At 40.3% G+C, this 15,656-nt stretch overlaps 1 protein-coding gene across 3 annotated transcripts in view; it reads right to left on the bottom strand.

Annotated features, from left to right (window-relative positions):
• The window catches only part of NELL1 (neural EGFL like 1), an 863,771-nt gene that overhangs the window by 728,395 nt on the left and 119,720 nt on the right, over nucleotides 1-15,656 (bottom strand). For all 3 annotated transcript variants that reach the window (XM_061203146.1, XM_061203147.1, XM_061203148.1), the window contains exon 4: nucleotides 2,605-2,775. In XM_061203146.1, the coding sequence (XP_061059129.1) occupies nucleotides 2,605-2,775 (171 nt within the window). The remainder of the gene's footprint in view (nucleotides 1-2,604; nucleotides 2,776-15,656) is intronic.

Below are 15,656 nucleotides of genomic sequence, written 5' to 3'. Positions count from 1 at the left end.
TGCAGACCAGCCTGTTCTCCAGCTTCTACCCCCTCTATATTTTTTTTCAGGGGAAAGCACGAACGCAGTCCCCCACTACCACAAACTATGCAGTCGAGGTTCCCACATTTGGGGAAACCGCAGGTGCCGCCTCTATTTAAACTACTGGTTTTCAAACGCGAGTCCATGAACCAAGGCCAACCTGCCTGCGTAAGAGCTACCCGGAGAGCTTATGAAGAATATAGTTCCACCCTCAGAGAATCTGATCCACTAGGTCAGAGATGGCGCCCGGTTACCCATATGTTTTTTATAGGTTCCCCAGTAATTCTTAAGTGTAGTCAGGTTTGGGAACTCTGTTTCTAGACTTTTCCTACACCAAAATCAAAACTTACCTCCTCTATGGCCCAGTCGTTCCCGGCCTCTCTTTCCCTAACCTATCTAAAAAACCCATTTGTGTTGGGTCCATAAATCATTAACTGGCAACAACTTTATGCTTTCCCTCCAAGATCTTACATAAAGAAAAACATGTTATGTCATGAACCAAAGTATAAAAATTTTCAAGAGAAGGGAAATAATATTTAGAATCTCCTCAATCCATTCCGTATAAATGGGGCTGACCCTAAAGCATACTGTGGGTTCCAGCTCTCCTGTTCTCTCCCTACTTTCCTGGTAGAGAGGCCAGGATATACAGTAAATGAAAGTTTGGAGACGAAGAGACACCACAGATGTGCAGAATAAATAATAATATAACAGTAACAACCACCACCATGTACTGGGTGCCAAAGGCCAAGCACCACCCAAAGCACTTTATGTGAATTATCTTTTTTAACATTCGCATCTGTGAGTATGTGCTAGCATTAGCAGTCCCAGTTTACAAATTAAAAAACTGAGATGAAAATATATTAATGTGCCCAAATTCCCACAGCTAACAAGTGGCTGAGGATGGCAGAGGAGACTATTTCAGAGGGACCAGAGCATTTTGAAGGCAGGAAACCTTCGATTAGCAGAGACATATCCTCTCTCCTCTTTTTCCTCTTCTCTAGAGAGGAGAATATGGGGAAATAGAAGATAAAACTTTTGAAAAGAGGAAGCAAAAAATTGCAAAGCAAGAAAACAGTGGTGTCTCCAGGACTTTTCATTTGGGAATTACTAAACGAGGACTTCGAGGCTCCCTTCTGGCCTATGGCATAGGAGGACATGCAAGACCCTTCTTCTCTCCCATTGGGGCAGCATGAGTGGTGGGTAGGGAGGAGCAAGAGTGCTCCCTGACAGGCCACTTTAGTTCTAGAGAATTGAAAGAGCCAATAAGCTCTTGAAAGAGGAAGTGGAGTTAGTGACTGAGGGCTGGCTTTACCCAGGCTGCCCAGCCCTCGGTAAAAAGGAGCTTGTGGTTTCTATGGAAACGTGGTCCAGGCACACACATTACATCTACTTGAAGCCACGATTCTTCAGAAAAATCCAGAAAGCGCCCGAAATAGATGACATCAAACTGTACCAAGACTCACTTTAAGATGGCGGGACTTCCCTTAAACCTGACGCTAGTTTCTGTTCTCTGCCTCTCCAGGTCCTCTTCTAAAAGAGACTGCAGAGCTGGAATGGCAAGTACATTGAAGTATCACCTCATCAGAAATGCAGTGTGGAGCTGACTGACCTTGGATTATGCTTCCTTTTATTGGGTGCCAGAAGGGAGGCTGTCCCCAACATGCCTGTACCTTATCCTGGGCCCAAGAGAACAAGTTCTATGCCCGAACAATCATTTGAACTTTGACAGTATCATTAATGAAAACCAACAATTCATAGCTACCTTGCAGCACCAAAAATTCTCTATAATAGGACTCAGATCACTACCCGTAAGGACTTTCAGTGGGTTCTGGAGAAATCAAAATATTCCCCTTGACCACCATCATCCAGCTGTCCAGCCACAAGTGATCCAGTAGAGACCAACAGTGTCCTTTCTTCAGCTGGCAGTAAACCTCCCTGCCCAGAGACGGACACGGGAGCCAATATCTCCTTCTCAACCCAACCCACAACCTCCTGCGAAAGCCCCGACTTCAAAATGTCCCGACATCCTCTGACAAGCTGGGAGGCTCATTCCTCTGCAGAGAATAAATGGCATCAATTCCAAAAGATTCAAAGAACAGCCTCTTTAAGAAGTTGCCATTTGGAAAAAATATTTAAGCAAAGCTGTGCTTGATGAAGTCAAATAGGATTAGCCGCTCCACTAGCACTGCCTTCTCAGATTCATTCGAAGGTAGACCAGCTCATTCGCTTCCAAGTGGAACGAACTCAACAACAATATATCACAGTTAACTGTGATCACAGCTCCATGGAATTCCAGCTGGTACCTGGAGTACACCGAGGTGCACTTAATATTCCCCCATCTATAATCAACCTTTTGTACATTTCTTCCTAATTGCCGGATATGTTTCCATTTTAATGAACTGTTTTCTTAACGTATTACAGTTGGTCATTCCAGCACGCCTAATGGCCCATTTCGGTATGTTAAATGACGATTAGGGTCCTTTGGCTTGTTTCCCAGCAAGGCTTGGAGGGGGTTGGCTTTATCCCTTCCCCATTGCTCAATTTCAAGGGCACAATCACGAAAGATCAAAGGCAAAGTCATACCTGTTGCAGTCGACGTGGAGCAGGAGATGGGTGGCACTAACTGACAGTGCGACCTTGTGCCACTGTCCGTCAGCCATCCGGTACGGAAGTGCCTCTGTCCTGGGCTTGCCGTTATGTATGTAGTGATATCGAATCTCATCCCTCAGACCACTGCTCTCCAGTTCGAAATAGCTGTATGTAAAGAACAAAAATGTGTTTTATTTTACTTCTGGATATCACAGCCATCATCAATCCTCATGACTTACTACCAGGATTCCCAGAATCTAAAATTAGCTCAACTTGAGGCAAAGAACCACAACCCACCATCAATTGTACGGTATGGAACCCAATTCACCTTTTGTCTGAGAGCCCTCACGGTGACAGCTTGAAGCCCTGAAATGGAGACTGAATGATCCGCTGTGGGTGACAGGCCACAGGCTAATTAGCAAAGCTTGGTGCAGTGTCGCTTAAGCATAGTTCAGAATGGAAATAAACTGTCAGAGAAGAGATGAGTAAGGCTTTTTTTTTTTCTTTTCTTTTTTTTTTTACTTCCCTCTAGACAAGAAGCTATAAGTGAAGAACAACTCTTAGATAATCAATAGGGGAGCAAAGTTTGAAGCTACTCACATATGTATCAGTATTTCAAAATTTCATGGAATGAAACATACAATTAAGTTTTTCTTTCCCCAGATTGTTACCTTCTTTTTCCAGATCCATGAAAAACTTTTAGCACCACCACTGCCGTCTGCACTTTAGTCATAAAAGGTCAGCCAACTTTGGGACACTCCTCAGTCACACAGCAGGGCTGACACTTTCACGGTTGGCAGGCCTACTTAGTCTCCTACGTGTCCCTTCTGAAATGTGTCACCATGATCATCAACACAGGGCCCAATCTCACTGCCAAGCACTGCACTAGGCGTTTGACATATACTATCTAATCTATCACTCACAAAAAACTGTAAGACTGATATTACTCCTTTTGAAATATTAAAAAAAAAAACTGAGATTCTGGAATTAAGTAACATACCCAAGCCAGGATTTAAACTCAGGTCTAGATGTGACAGTCTATGCACTTTCTACCAGTTTGGTGCCCATCTCAGAGGCACAGGACAAAGAAGTAAAGATGGCCTCAACTGGCACTATCTCCCAGCAGCTTATTCATACAGACAACTCAAGAACTACTCACCTAGATAGGTAACCAGGTTCAATCCCAAGATCTGCAAGGACCTACTGCTTCTCCTCTAATCCGTTGAGTTGGCCTGACCCCACTAGCCTGGGCACATTTAAACCAGAACATAAAATGCATCTTCCATGAGGACTGAGATGAATATATCATGAAACTCAGCCTCTATTATGCATAACTTCCAAATCTCACGTCACATATAAAAACAAATGCACATTTCTTGCTCATCTTTCACAGAGATCTTCCCAAGAGAGCACTGCAGGGGAAGCAAAATCAAGACCAGCCTCTGACTACCTCATTTGCACTATACAAAGAATCAGGCCCAAGATAACAAATTGAAAAGGTTACTTATACTATTGCAGCAGACTCCTGGGCCCAGGTACATACTTACTAGTAATAATATAATACATATTTTTTAAGACTACTAAGGAGGAAATCCCTTAATACAGAAGATATTCATTTTAGGAGAATTTCCCAATTTTTTTCTAAGCAGCCAAAACACTGGAAGAATCGAACAACTTAAAAGGTCAGGAAAACCTTAGAGATTATCTGGTCATTCATTAATTTATTCGTGTCATGACTGAACACATAGTGAAAAGCTAAGATAGGATTTAAAATACAGATCCTGTCCTCAAGATGCTTTGAGAATAGTGAAAAAGGAAATAAAATATGTGCCCCTCCCTCCAAAAAAGCTAGAAATTGGCCTAAGAGAAACAAATGGGAGGCGAAGCTGTCATTTTAAAAGTGACTGGCATGTGCTGGAAATGGGCCAAGTGCTTTCATAAACATCTCATTTAATTTCTTCAAGGTAAATATTATCATCACTATTTTACAGATGAGTTCACAGATGATCAGAGATATTAAGTACCTTGCCAGAGACCACACAGCTCCTGTATGGAAAAGCAGTAGGACCTGACACCTGAGACTGTACCAAGATCAACACATCATAAGAACACTTTCAATCACTTTATTTTGACCAACAAGCTACTGTTGGGGGAAGAGACATGACCTTGAAAAGACCGCAATCAATGACAATCAAAAATACTCCAGATAACTTGAATCATAAAAAAAAAAAGAAAGAAAAAGAAAAAGAAAGGCATATACATTTAACAAGATTTGATCATTATTCCTGAGGTTATGGCCTCATTGAGCAAACGCTCAATGTATTATAAACAGATCTTTTAAAGATCACTTTGCAATGAATTGGAGTAAGTGGGTACCTTGGGATAATCACAAATATACAGTTATGAGAAAACAAATGTGCCCCAATGTTAGGCAAATGGATACTTGTATTTTGGGGTAAAGTATCTGACAGCATCATGCACATATACAAAAACTGCTGTATCTCAAACAACTTAGATGAAAGTCAAGATGATGTGTTTAATTTAAAAAAAAAACAAACAAACATGTTAGAGTTGAGAACTGCTTACAGGTGACAGTAATTCCCCAGCATTTCTGGCCTGCAGACAGGGCCAAATCTTGTGGCCTGAGAATGCTCTCAGGCAATTAAAAAAAGAAAAAAAAAAGTTGGATAACTGCAGAAGTGGCCCTAGAGGTGATAAAGAAACCAGATGGCTAAGTGATATCTGGATAAAAGTGTTTCATGAGGGACTTCCCTGGTGGTGCAGTGGTTAAGAATCCGCCTGCCAATGCAGGAGACACGGGTTTGAGCCCTGGTCCGGGAAGATCCCACATGCCGCAGAGCAACTAAGCCCGTGCGCCACAACTACTGAGCCTGCGCTCTAGAGCCCATGAGCCACAACTACTGAAGCCCGCGTGCCTAGAGCCCGTGCTCCACAACAAGAGAAGCCACTGCAATGAGAAGCCTGCGCACCGTAACAAAGAGTAGCCCCCGCTCCCTGCAACTAGAGAAAGCCTGTACACACCAACGAAGACCCAATGCAGCCAAAAATAAATAAGTAAATAAATTTATTTATTTTTAAGTGTTTCACGAGTGCTGGGAAGGGAAAAAGGCAGGATTTCCAGGCAGTAACCCTCTGCTAATACAGATGTACGGCTTAGTCCTGAAAGCAACATGGAGGAGGTGGTCATTCGGCCTGACAGTGCTTGACTGTAGCCTAAAGGGTAGACTCATGATTTGTAGTAGAGCCTTGTTACTCAAGTATGGTCCACTGACTAGCAGCATCATCACCTGTGGAAATTCAGCTTATGGGGCCCCAATCAAGACCCAGTTGAGTCAGAATCTGCATTTTAATAAGATCCACAGATGATTCATGTACACATTAAAATTTAAGCAGCACTTAGTGGGAAGCAACTGCATAGCACAGGGAGATCAGCTCGGTGCTTTGTGACCACCTAGAGGGGTGGGATAGGGAGGGTGGGAGGGAGGGAGATGCAAGAGGGAAGAGATATGGGAACATATGTATATGTATAACTGATTCACTTTGTTATAAAGCAGAAACTAACACACCATTGTAAAGCAATTATACTCCAATAAAGATGTAAAAAAAAAAATTTAAGCAGCACTGTGGTAGAGTACACCAGGTGTTGCTTTACTTCCTGGCCAACTAGTCATGGTGAGGAAGGAGATGTTATGAGCAAGTGAGTAAGAGCCATGTGGTGCTTGCAGGGAAAGGAAGGCCACTGGAAGAGATGGTAAGCCAGTGTCTAGTGAGCTCTCTGCCCTGAACAGTCCTCTCTCTTCAGGCCTCACGTGCTTTAGGGTCCTCCAGGGAGTTTACAGGAAGGGGCAGCTGTATGGGTGATAACATTACCAGCCTGATTTTGTGAGCAGCAATTCTCCCCTTAGCCTGGGACCTCGGTCAAGTGTGCTGTTCTATTGGACTGTCTTGGCTCCCAGAAAAACCTGCGCATCCTTCAAATATTTGAAAACAGCAATGACAGTCACTACAAAGTTTTCTCTTTCAGACCAAGCATCCCCAGCTCTATTTTTTATACTCCTGTCCCCCACCCAGACTGAGGCCTTCCTGGTCAAGGATGCTGTCTTAACTCCTCTTTCCAGATCCTTCCCCAACTTGGTCACCATGATCTAGGTATGGTAAAATGGATCAGTTTCCACCGTAAATACAGCATCCAGGAATAAAGACTCCTCCTCTGGGCTGTGCACAACTCTGACTGCATCCTAATGCTGACACTGACTTCCAAACATCTAATACTACAAGTCCTTTGATACAAGATGCTATGAGGATGAATCATTCCCATCCTGTATTTACATAGCTCAATTTTTTTCAACCTAAGCCCTTGCTTAAGTGCTAGGCGGACCCTATCCAGAATCAGCATGAATAATTCTCCAAAGCCCACCCTTGAGTATTAAAAACAATCAGTTACTATGAACTGAAGTCAAATTTCACAAGACTACCTGAATCCCATGCTATATTCATAAACAAAATTTAGGAACAATAATTCCAAATGACATAAATAGATTAAGATCAACAAAGTTATTTTTATTAAAATATTTGTCATTTTCCTGAAAACTTATACCAAGGAATCCATTTCTTGAGAATATTAGATAGACCGACAAGATAACTATACACACTCAAAATGTTGAAGTGGTTATTGCTGGATGAATGTGTTTCTTCCATATACTAGGATGAAAACAGAAAAAGTTAATTTTAAAATGGTATCAAGAAATTCCCTGGCGGTCCAGTGGTTAAGACTCAGCGCTTTCACTGCCATGGGTACAGGTTCGATCCCTGGTCGGGGAACTAAGATCCCACAAGCCTAGTGGCGTGACTAAATTAATTAATGAATTAAATTAAATGATATCCAGTGCTAATTCATTAGTAAAGACAAAAAGTTTCTAAGAAAAAGTCTCTTTTCCAGAGATTCCACAAGGATATATATTGACTATTGGAGAAATAACTAACACCCCCAAAGAGCTCCAGAGTCACTGTAGCAGTGGCTTACATTCCAGCAGCTCTCCTGTGCCCCTGAACATCCACCTCCTGGAAGTCTGGGTGGGGAGGTCCCAGCAAAATGGATCTGGGAAACAACGCCACTCCTACCCAATGTGTGTCCCTGGCAGGATTATTGGGACAGGGAAAAAGTCAGGCAGGCCACTACCTACTTTCTGTAAGGGGAAACAAATCATCACAGGTATAGGAAGCACCTGTGTGGACCATTCCCACAAATCCAGAAAAATACCAAAGATGATTAAAAGAAAAATTTCCTAGCATACGGTCTAGAATTTTGTAGGACCTCAGGAAAGGTTAATTCTACCTTTAACAATATAGCTAATATTTAACAATAGCCAAGCAAGACTCTTGGTCATATATCCAGAAAAGACGAAAACTCTAACTCGAAAAGATACATGCACCCCAATGTTCATAGCAGCACTATTTACAATAGCCAAGACATGGAAGCAACCTAAATGTCCATCAATAGATGAATGGATAAAGAAGACATGGTGTGTATATACACACACACACAATACATACATATATACAATGGGATATTAGCCCTAAAAAAGAATGATAACGCCAAATGCAGCAACATGGATGGACCTAAAGATTTTCATACTAAGTGAAGTCAAAGACAAAGACAAATATCACATGATATCACTTACATATGGAATCTAAAAAAAAATGATACAAATGAATTTATTTACAAAACAGAAATAGACTCACAGACGTAAAAGTCAATCTTACGGTTATCAAAGGGGAAAGGGAGGAGAAGGATAAATTAGGATTTGGGGATTAGCAGATACAAGCTACTATACATAAAATAGATAAACAAGGACCTACTGTATAGTACAGGGAACTATATTCACTATCTTGTAATAACCTATAATGGAAAAGAATCTGAAAAACAGATATATCTATGTATAACTGAATCACTGCTGTACATCTGAAACTAACACAACATTATAAATCAACTATACTTCCGTTAAAAAATAATAATAGTCAATAATTATGGTGCTTATTACCAGAAAATGACTATAGGTCTTTATATTTCATATCAAAATAATCTCTACCGCATCCTATGAGGTATTTATCTATTTGTTATTTGCTTTAACAGACACTTCCACAGCACTATGTGCCAGGCACTATTCTACAAATATTTACTTATTTAATCTTCATTGCAACCTCAAATATTACCAACTATTACCATCCCCATTTCATAGAAGATGGAACCAAGACACAGATTCAATAACTTTCCCAAGGCTACACAGCTAGGTAAGAGCAAAACTAGGATTCCAACGGGAATAGTCTGGCTCCAAGGTTCCTGCTTTATGCAGCCTCCCAAGTCCACGCTTTTAACCACTACCTCACTTTATGGAAAACAAATTTAAGATTTGAAGCTCATACAGGTGACAGAACTATGACTTAAACTTGGGTCTGACAGACACCAAGCGGAAGCTCCCAATGGCAACATCCCATTACTTTCTACTGTGTAATGAGGCTTCAAGTATATTACCTCTAATTCTACCAACAATCTTCAATGCCAGTAATTATATTCACATGAGAAGTATGGAAACTGAGGCTCAAATGAGAAAATGCCTTGCCCCAAGTCACATTAACTCCTAAGATTTAAATCCAGGTCTGCTGAATTCCAGAGCAAATGTTGTTTCCACCACACTGTGCTCCCCTCCAGATACAGTGACATGACCCTATCAGGGTCAGAGGGCAAGTGAATTCAGGTAGCCCCCATCCCTGGTCCCCATGATGCCACGGCATCCCCCATTTCTCACACCATGAGGAAATCATACATGCACCCCAATGTTCATAGCAGCACTATTTACAGTAGCCAAGACATGGAAGCAACCTAAATGCCCATCAACAGATGGACTCAAGTGCAAGCCCCCACTCCTCACACTATGAGGAAATCATCATGTACGGAGAGAAACGCTATAGCTATTCCTAGAGAAGCTCTTTTCCCTCTCCTGGCCCTTTGCCCACCGCTGGGATAATGAAGAGAAAAAGCCAAAAATACCAGGAAGGTATATTATGTCATACCTCAGGCCAGGGGCTCAAGGACTATGTGTACTGAAAAGAGGCAATGGCATAATTTTTAAGTAAATAATAATACAAAGAGCACTGGCCCAAGGATACCAAGACGTGATTTCAACCTTCAATCTGCTATAGACAAGCCATGTAATCTTTGGTAAATATGTCTCTGCCTCTCTGTGCCCCGGTTTCTCATGTCTGTTAAAGAAAGTGATTAGATCTGATCCACAGAGCCCTAGGATTCCTTGGGAAAGCCTTAGGGGCTAGCACAGAGGAAAAGGATGGGGATGCAACCTCTTTTTAACCAGAGCAGCTTCACCCTTATCTGTTATATAAATTGGAGTTTCCCATAAGTTTGGATGAAAGCAATCTGCTTCCAAACACCATGAGGAAATCATGGTGTCAATAGTCTTAAACCACTGAACTAAATATTCTTTAATAATCTCAGGTCTAAATTCCTACAATTCCAATACTACTTTGCAAACTGATAAACTTTAAAAGAAACTGAATAATCGGTTGCTTGGTTAGTTTCATTCTACCCTTGACTTTTCTGGCAATGCTTAGGCTCCAGGTTCCTTAGCAGCCTGGGGGATAGAGGACAGGAGATGGCAAACATGGCAAATGTAGCAGATGTAGCTAATGTTCACACCTTGCCTTTCTCCCTGGACACACACCGGACTGTATTTCTCAGTGCCCTTGAGGCTAGGGGGGACCATATGACTAGCTAGCTGTCACCAACAAAACATGAACAGAGGTGATATGAATGACCAACACTAGGCAGTTAAGAGAAGGGTGTCTTATCTATGCCAGTTGCAGAGGGCCTAATAGAGGATTCAGAGCCCTTAGTGGGTGGTGGTGTCATTAGATGGAGTAAGTCTGGATCCTCAAATGACTGCAGGGAACAGGAACACCATTCCTCCCATAAGGACTAAACAAAAATAAAGCTTTATTGTTAATAATCCACAGAGATTTAGAGGTTATTAGATTACCTTGACTTATTAATGAGAGATACAGCAACATGAAACTGAGGAAAGGTAAAAAACTGAGAAGTAACCATGGACATGAAGCTATTGCTAGGCTATAAATAGAAAGAAATGACAGGAGGCATGAATACAGTCATCTCCAGTCCTATATAAGATAGATAACCCACATTGTATGGCCTAATATTCTGTTGGGCAAATGATATCTTCCAAAAAATAGCCAAAATGTCATCTCCCATCTCATGTGGTCTTCTACAATGCAACCTTGACTTGTTTCCAATTGAAAGGAGGGATCTATGTCCCCTCCCCTGGAATCTAGGTAGGCTTCTCAGTGCTTTAAGGGCAAAAGTGATGCCTGATGACTTCCAAGACTGGGTCATAAAACATGGCACAGTTTCTATCTCATTTGCTAGAACACTTGGGCTTGAAGATCTGAGTCACTGTGTAAGAACCCTGACACCCCTGATGCCATCATGCTGTAAGAAAGGCCAGCCCAGACTGGGGAGACTACATCTAGGTACTCTGGTCAACACCTCCAACTACCAGGATAGACCCTAGCCAGCCACCAGTAAAAATACGAGACATATGAGTACAAACCCATCCAGATGGTTTCCCCAGCTGTCCACTCTTCCCAACTGAAGCCACAAATATTGTGGAATAGAGACAAGCCATCCCTCTCCGGATACTGTCCAAAGTCCTGACCCACAGAATCTGTGAACGTCGTAAGTTTGGGGATGATCTGTTACCGAAACTGGAACACTCTAACTTCAGGTATACAGGTTTTACACCTTTAAAAATTGAAACTATCTTTTAGGTATGTCCCTACTAAATGCCTGGGGCCATTGGCCACATGATCAAATCTCAAAGTGCCAATTTTCTGCTTACAGCCCCGCAGACTTATAACTATGCATTTTCTTCTAACATAAAAAATGGAATTCTGCCCAGAAAATGCAATGGAAACAGTATCAATAAATCATATCTTTTAAAATGCATCATTTTCAGTAGCTATTTAAAGAAATAAATACTGAAGGAATACATTGGTATGTTTCTCACTAACCCATTATTTTTCTTGTATCAAGTCCCAACATTTTGGCCTCAAACATCATGTTCAGTGAAATGAAGTGGTCACCTCGGTGGTCCTTTTATAAATCAGGTATCTTCTGTGGGTTCTAGCCCCAAGTTCTCTTCCAGTCTATAAAGTTACCTAAATTAAAGGATAGTCCTAATTTATCTGGACAAACTTCCATTAATACCAACTTCTGTCTCCTTTGTTCACAGCAATGTGTGTAGTAGAAAGAGGACAGACACCAGAAAAAACATGCCTAGTTTACGAGGGGCTTCAGAATCTAGCCAGCTTGTGTTCAATCCCTGACGCAGCCATTTAATCCCTGTGTAAATGTAGACAAGATACATCCTTTCTCTAAGCCTCCTTTTCTTCATCCAGTAGAAAATAATATGCCTCACAGGTTTCTTTTAAGGAAAAAAAATGACATAACACTTGGAAGTCACCTTACAAAGTGCCTAGTGTCCACTTATTTCTTTCTGCAAACATGGAAACAAACAGCCTCAAAGAAGGGTGATGTTGATGAAAGAGTCCACATCCTGCTTTTTCTCAGAAAGAATGTTTCTCTGCCCTCCCCTTTCCCTTGTTTAGATTTGACATCATGATTTTATTTGCAGTTGTAAACTTACATATTACTTCTGTACTCAATCCTCTTAGCAACCGTCTAGCAAGAAATTAATGGTGACAGCAACTACAAACTGCCTCCATTATTGAAAATAAAACATTTACTGTGAAATGAAATGTAAAAATAAGGTTCTTTACCCCTATTCACAACAGTTCCATGACAGTCTTAAAAATCATGAGAGTAGGCATGCTATTCTTAATGAAGGAAAGGCTGGCTTCTAACTTTCCCAGATACGGAGAACCAGGAGAAAAGACACGGAACCTTGGAAAGTTAAGATAAAATTTTTTTAATTTAAAAAAATTAAAAAGTTCACAGCAACCGATGAGCTAAGAAAGGGGAGAACAATTGTCAGCATTTGACTAAAGGCCTCCAAATACAGTCAAATATAAGTACTTATTAAGCAACCCAGCCCAAGGCATGGAGCTTAGAACCACAGCTGTATCTTATCTTAAACTTAAGGTATAGCTCCAGATCTCCAGGAATTCAAAATAAAGATGCTTCTAAATAGTAATAGTAGTAGTTGTAGTAATGCCCAACACAAATATAGTACTTTCTAAACTTCTAAAAACTTTCTAAAGACTTTAAAGAGAAGGAAATAAAGACAAGAAATATAAAGTCTTCAGTTTTAACTCTGTTGAATTTTTTTATTTTTATAGTTCAAAAATAAGTATCTTTGAGAAGATAAACAAAATTGATAAACCATTAGCCAGACTCATCAAGACAAAAAGGGAGAAGACTCAAATCCATAGAAATAGAAATGAAACAGGAGAAGTAACAACTGACACTGCAGAAATACGAAGGATCATGAGAGATTACTACAAGCAACTATGTGCCAATAAAATGGACAACCTGGAAGAAACGGACAAATTCTTAGAAAAGCACAATCTTCCGAGACTGAACCAGGAAGAAATAGAAAATATAAACAGACCAATCACAAGCACTGAAATTGAAACTGTGATGAAAAATCTTCCAACAAACAAAAGCCCAGGACCAGATGGCTTCACAGACGAATTCTATCAAACATTTAGAGAAGAGCTAACACCTATCCTTCTCAAACTCTTCCAAAATATAGCAGAGGGAGGAACGCTCCCAAACTCATTCTATGAGGCCACCATCATCCTGATACAAAAACCAGACAAAGATGTCACAAAAAAGAAAACTACAGGCCAATATCACTGATGAACATAGATGAAAAATCTTCAACAAACTACTAGTAAACGGAATCCAACAGCACATTAAAAGGATCATACACCATGATCAAGTGGGGTTTATCCCAGGAATGCAAGGATTCTTCAACATAGGCAAATCAATCAACGTGATACATCATATTAACAAATTGAAGGAGAAAAACCATATGATCATCTCAACAGATGCAGAGAAAGCTTTCAACAAAATTCAACACCCATTTATGATAAAAGCCCTGCAGAAAGTAGGCATAGAGGGAACTTACCTCAACATAACAAAGGTCATATATGACAAACCCACAGCCAACATCGTCCTCAATGGTGAAAAACTGAAACCATTTCCTCTAAGATCAGGAACAAGACAAGGTTGCCCACTCTCACTACTATTATTCAACATGATCTTGGAAGTTTTAGCTACACAATCAGAGAAGAAATAAAAGGAATACAAATCAGAAAAGAAGAAGTAAAACTGTCACTGTTTGCAGATGACATGATACTATACATAGAGAATCCTAAATATGCTACCAGAAAACTACTAGAACTAATCAATGAATTTGGTAAAGTAGCAGGATGCAAAATTAATGCACAGAAATCTCTTGCATTCCTATATACTAATGATGAAAAATCTGAAAGAGAAATTAAGGAAACACTCCCATTGCAACAAAAAAAAATAAAATACCTAGGAATAAACCTACCAAAGGAGACAAAAGACCTGTATGCAGAAAACTATAAGACACTGATGAAAGAATTTAAAGACAATACAAACAGATGGAGAGATATACCATGTTCTTGGATTGGAAGAATCAACATTGTGAAAATGACTATACTACCCAAAGCAATCCACAGATTCAATGCAATCCCTATCAAACTACCAATGGCATTTTTCACAGAACTAGAACAAAACACTTCACAATTTGTATGGAAACATAAAAGACCCTGAATAGCCAAAGCAATCTTGAGAAAGAAAAACAGAGCTGGAGGAATCAGGCTCCCAGACTTCGGACTATGCTACAAAGCTACAGTCATCAAGACAGTATGGTACTGGCACAAAAACAGAAATATAGATCAATGGAACAGGATAGAAAGCCCAGAGATAAACCCACATACATATGGTCACCTTATTTTTGATAAAGGAGGCAAGAATATACAATGGAGAAAAGACAGCCTCTTCAATAAGTGGTGCTGGGAAAATTGGACAGCTACATGTAAAAGAATGAAATTAGAACACTCCCTAACACCATACACAAAAATAAACTCAAAATGGATTAAAGACCTAAATGTAAGGCCAGACACTATAAAACTCTTACAGAAAAACATAGGCAGAACACTCTATGACATAAATCACAGCAAGATCCTTTTTGACCCACCTCCTAGAAAAATGGAAAAAACAAAAATAAACAAATGGGACCAAATGAAACTTAAAAGCTTTTGCACAGCAAAGGAAACCATAAACAAGATGAAACGACAACCCTCAGAATGGGAGAAAATATTTGCAAATGAAGCAACTGACAAAGGATTAATCTCCAAAATATACAAGCAGCTCATGCAACTCACTATCAAAAAAACAAACAACCCAATCCAAAAATGGGCAGAAGACCTAAATAGACATTTCTCCAAAGAAGATATACAGATTGCCAACAAACACATGAAAGGATGCTCAACATCACTAATCATTAAAGAAATGTAAATCAAAACTACAATGAGGTATCACCTCACACCAGGCACAATGGCCATGATCCAAAAATCCACAAAAAATAAATGCTGGAGAGGGTGTGCAGAAAAGGGAACCCTCTTGCACTGTTGGTGGGAATGTAAATTGATACAGCCACTGTGGAGAACAGTATGGAGGTTCCTTAAAAAACTAAAAATAGAACTACCATATGACCCAGTAATCCCACTACTGGGCATATACCCTGAGAAAACCATAATTCAAAAAGAGTCATGTACCACAATGTTCATTGCAGCTCTATTTACAATAGCCAGGACATGGAAGCAACCTAAGTGTCCACCGACAGATGAATGGATAAAGAAAATGTGGCACATATATACAATGGAATATTACTCAACCATAAAAAGAAATGAAATTGAGTTATTTGTAGTGAGGTGGATGG

Source organism: Eubalaena glacialis, chromosome 10 (genome assembly GCF_028564815.1).
Source record: "Eubalaena glacialis isolate mEubGla1 chromosome 10, mEubGla1.1.hap2.+ XY, whole genome shotgun sequence".
NCBI classification, from domain to species: domain Eukaryota; kingdom Metazoa; phylum Chordata; class Mammalia; order Artiodactyla; family Balaenidae; genus Eubalaena; species Eubalaena glacialis.
This window is presented reverse-complemented; position numbering and strand designations above follow the sequence as displayed.